Source organism: Lycium ferocissimum, chromosome 6 (genome assembly GCF_029784015.1).
Source record: "Lycium ferocissimum isolate CSIRO_LF1 chromosome 6, AGI_CSIRO_Lferr_CH_V1, whole genome shotgun sequence".
In the NCBI taxonomy this organism is placed as follows: Eukaryota; Viridiplantae; Streptophyta; class Magnoliopsida; order Solanales; family Solanaceae; genus Lycium; species Lycium ferocissimum.
Genome location: NC_081347.1, coordinates 67,888,039 through 67,892,325, shown reverse-complemented (window position 1 = coordinate 67,892,325; position 4,287 = coordinate 67,888,039). Strand labels below are relative to the sequence as shown.

Sequence of the window (4,287 nt, the reverse complement as noted above, 5' to 3'; positions counted from 1 at the left end):
AGATTGTCCAAGGAAGATATTGAGAAAATGGTTCAAGAAGCTGAGAAGTACAAAGCTGAAGATGAAGAGCTCAAGAAGAAAGTGGAATCCAAGAATGCCTTGGAGAATTATGCATACAACATGAGAAACACCATTAAGAAGATAGAGGACTCGGTTGAGCAGGTGATTCAGTGGCTGGATGGAAATCAGTCAGCAGAGGCTGATGAATTTGAGGACAAGATGAAGGAGCTTGAGAGCATTTGCAACCCCATAATTGCAAAGATGTATCAGGGTGGGTGGTGCTGATAAGGCTGGTGGTATTGATAAGGATGGTCCTTCTGCTGGTACTACTGGAGCAGGTCCCAAGATTGAAGAAGTCGATTAAGTCCATCACCAAGATTAAGATGATATCTGTAGTTCTAGTAGTCAAATATAGTTGTAGCAGTCTTCAGTTTCTGTTGTTGTAATATGTTTGAGACTTCAGCCGTTTGTCTAGTTATATTTGAGACTGTGTAAGCATCCCGTACTCTTTGCCGGTGCAGGATTGGTGGATGGGTTTATTTTGTTAAAGAACTCTTCGACTTTAAAATGTTATTGCATTTTCTGTTATAAGCACAGTTCGTAAGTCTTTTTCTGTGCTCATGGTAACACAAAAGTAGTGCTCGAAGCTTTAATCAGTTCATTTTTACACTATAGATTACGGGAAGAATCATCACTGTCAATTTCCGTCACCACAAAGAGGAAATTCGCATTGGCATCCGATTGAATTGAACATTCCCAAAATCTTTACATTTTCCAAATCAGCAAATGACATAGGACTGTAGCATACTCTGTGACATGTGGTAGAACTGTAGAAAACAGGTTCACTCAAAGCTTCAATGAGGTTTTAATCATATGTTGTGAACACAAAAGTTATGTGCATTGCTGGAGTCCGAGTTTTGACATACATCGAACAACTTCCTCTCAGGTTATGAGAAATGTATCAGATAGCGAACAATCTTAATGCAGTATGACATTAGTCAGTAGCCCATAGTGCCAAACAAAAGCTAGTAAGTTCACAAAAAGCAGAGCACAAGACATGAAGAATTGAGACAGAAATTGAAACACAAATACAATTCAACAATAATAAACAGTATGAAAATGTTATTGATACCAGTAAAAGATAAAGACTAGCAGGAACAAAATGGTGTGGACATTGAGGGCATGCAAAAATCAGCATCTATCTGTTCCACATTAGTTGATGACCAGAAAGAAAAGAATCTTTCCTGATGAATTAAAAAGAAAATATAAATATCGTTTTCATTTAGGTCAGTAAATAATGACTACTACCTAAAGAGAGCATTCCACAACTTCAAGCCATTGCTTCCGTCAAATCAACATACGCATGTGTGGTCCAAGGCGAGGGGCGAAGGCACACTAGAACCTCATGCTCTTCTGGTCCTACACGCTGCTTAGGCACATGAATTTCGAGCATAGTCCCGGTCTCATCTCCATACGCTTCTAGTTTAGCGTCTTCCGGAATGCGAGTCCTAAGAGGGATTTCTCTGACAAATTCCCCTGAAGGGCAGTGCTCGGGAGCTGGATCTGATAGCTTGAAAGTCCTGTTTTGCCTTTTGATGATAGGAATACATCCTGTGCTGATACAAGATATCTTCACAATCCCATGAGAGATGGTGTTCCTCCAAGTAACTTTGACACTTTTTAGATCCACAAAAGGCATGCTAACAAGTATCAAGAACCCCGCGTCGTCCTCATAAATAGTTTTTGCAGCTGTAACAGGACCAGACGCCATTTGCATAGCACCAGAAAAATCTCTTAGCCATGGTGGGGAAATCGGATGGATATCCGGAAGCCTCTCAGGATGTTGACTATTAGGCGAAAATCCATTTTTCTTCCTCTTATTACAGACAGCCAAAATGTTGTTTAATCCTTCTCCGTTTACATGGTTTGCATGTCGAGTAGATAGATTCAGACTGGAGCCATTTAACAATCTTTCTGGACGGGGAATCGAATTAGGGGCTCGCTCGAGCTCAAATTCTGTATTCGGAAGGCACCTCCACGACTCAAAGTCGCTAGCTTCAGCGGGAATCGAAAAGTTCATGTCTCGGCCCGTAAGCTCCATCCACTTTTTTTGCTCCTCCTTATCAAGACCCGTAAGATTAGGTGACCTAACAACTTCAATTCCATGAAGGCACTGAGGGTTCGAAAGACCCCGGTAATGTTTCCTTTGCATTTTATGAGACCGAACGAAACCTTTATCTGCAGTGAACGGAAAGGGACTCTCTCCCTGTCGCGAATGACCGTTCATGTAACTCCTCAATTGCATCTTGCCAAGAGCATTTTCAGGCCTGTCCTTGAAAACCCACATGTACATATTCTCCATATCATGCTGAACAAGGAAAACATCTTGCTTCAAATCCGATTTATCATACCGAGGAGAAACCCCATTCTTTCCCTTTGACTTCTCATTCAGAGCTGGCTTAAAGTAAAAACTGAAGAAAAACCAAGCGCCCCAAATACTATCAAGCCGTTTAGCACACTTCTTCCCGACCTTTGTGACATTAATATTCGTCTCGACCTCGTAATGTTGGGCACCAAAGCCAACATCTAGCATATCACACGTATCATTCCACGACGGAGGAGGAGGGCTAGGCTCGAGCGGGAGATTAATATCAGGCGCCTGTAGATGGTTAACAGTCCGGATCAATTCTCTCTCCAATTCATCATGAGATGATGAACCAGAATCCATGGACAAAAGGGTGGACAAATGATTGCTTTCAATGGTTAACGTTGTTAGGAGATCTTCACCCATTTTCCCCTTTGCAAGCATTTCCTTTCCTATAATTCGGGGTCGAAGTAGAGGCGTCTCTAGCCCTTAGCAAGGGGTTTAATCGACCATGTGTTCATATTCAAAAGGATCTTGAAAATGCATATACATACTATAAGGAATCCACTTCCAACTAACCGACTCTAAATCCTGGATCCGCCTACTCGGAACAACAATTCCACCACAATTAACACTTAGTAACATGACCATGACCACCTCATCAACATATCCACAAAGAATCAAATGACCAAGAATCAATAACCTTCAATCGATCCACAAAAAGAGCCAAAACAGAAAAATTACTACTTTATCAAACAATTCATCATATACCCACCAAAGATTCAACCTTTCCAAGATCAAAACACCAATTCTTGAAACCAAACAAGCCTTTGAATCTTAGACCACTTCCCAATACATTACAAACACACCGAAATAAGAAAAAACACTACTTTATCAAATAATTCATCATATACCCACTAAAGATTCAACCTTTACAAGAACAAATCACCAATTCTTGATACCAAACAAGCCTTTGAACCTTAAACCACTTCCCAATGCATTCCAAACACACCAAAATCACAGAAATCACTACTTTATCAAACAATTCATCATATACCCACTAAAGATTCAACCTTTGCAAGATCAAATACCAAACAAGCCTTTGAATCTTATACCACTTCCAAATGCATTTCAAACACACCAAAAATCAGAAAAAAATACTACTTTATCAAGAAATTCATCATATACCACCTAAAGATTCAACCTTTTCAAGATCACATCACCAATTCTTGATTCCAAACAAGCTTTTTGAATCTTAAAACATCTGTAAAATTTAAAAAGACTTAAGTAAAAAAGAACCCCACAAAGGTATAATACATGCAAGTTATAAATTAAAGTGAAGATCCAAAAAAAAAAAATTAAAGAATACCTGTTAGAATGCACTGAATCTGCAAAAGTTATTGGAATTGGAAATAAGGCGGTGACGTAAAAGGAGAATGAAAAAAAGGGTCTTTGATTGAGAACTTAAGATAGATAATTGTATAAGGGTTGATTGAAAATGACCTGCACTAGTTACAACCGTTACAAGGGAGCAAACGCTGTTACAATACGGTGACGGTGTAGCAACATAAAGCAAGTCAATTATTAACCTGTCAAATTAAAATTATTGAAACGGCAAAATGAATATAAATAATAAATCATATTTTATCATGGATGTAGAAAGTTTTAAGGGGAAATTTTAATAATGTTCAATCCAGCATAAGAAATTACATCTACGTAGTTATATTTTTAATTTACATTCGCATAGTCACTTTTTTATGCTATATAATATTATATAGCAATATACAACTTTATACATCTATTTTGGACAATATATTAACCTTATATAAAAATATATAATGATATATAAGAGGTGTTTATACACACTTTTACACTAGTATACAATATTATTACAAACTTATACAAGAGGTGTATATACATAA

At 38.1% G+C, this 4,287-nt stretch overlaps 1 protein-coding gene and 1 pseudogene across 1 annotated transcript; one reads left to right on the top strand and one right to left on the bottom strand.

The window, feature by feature from the left end:
- The first annotated feature begins 6 nt into the window (after positions 1-6).
- On the top strand, positions 7-594 carry LOC132060164 (heat shock 70 kDa protein 4-like; annotated as a pseudogene).
- A 475-nt stretch (positions 595-1,069) lies between these two features.
- LOC132060163 (uncharacterized) lies at positions 1,070-3,807 on the bottom strand. Its single transcript, XM_059453063.1, has 3 exons — positions 3,735-3,807; positions 3,570-3,629; positions 1,070-3,438 (listed from the first exon to the last, which is right to left on the bottom strand). Exon 3 carries the CDS (start codon positions 2,807-2,809, stop codon positions 1,331-1,333), a length of 1,479 nt encoding a protein of 492 aa, XP_059309046.1. The 5' UTR covers positions 2,810-3,438; positions 3,570-3,629; positions 3,735-3,807; the 3' UTR covers positions 1,070-1,330.
- Positions 3,808-4,287: the final 480 nt, after the last annotated feature.

Bases quoted from the DNA above. Each gene is read 5' to 3' on its own strand.
- LOC132060163 (XM_059453063.1), bottom strand. From the start codon at position 2,809: ATGCTTGCAAAGGGGAAAATGGGTGAAGATCTCCTAACAACGTTAACC.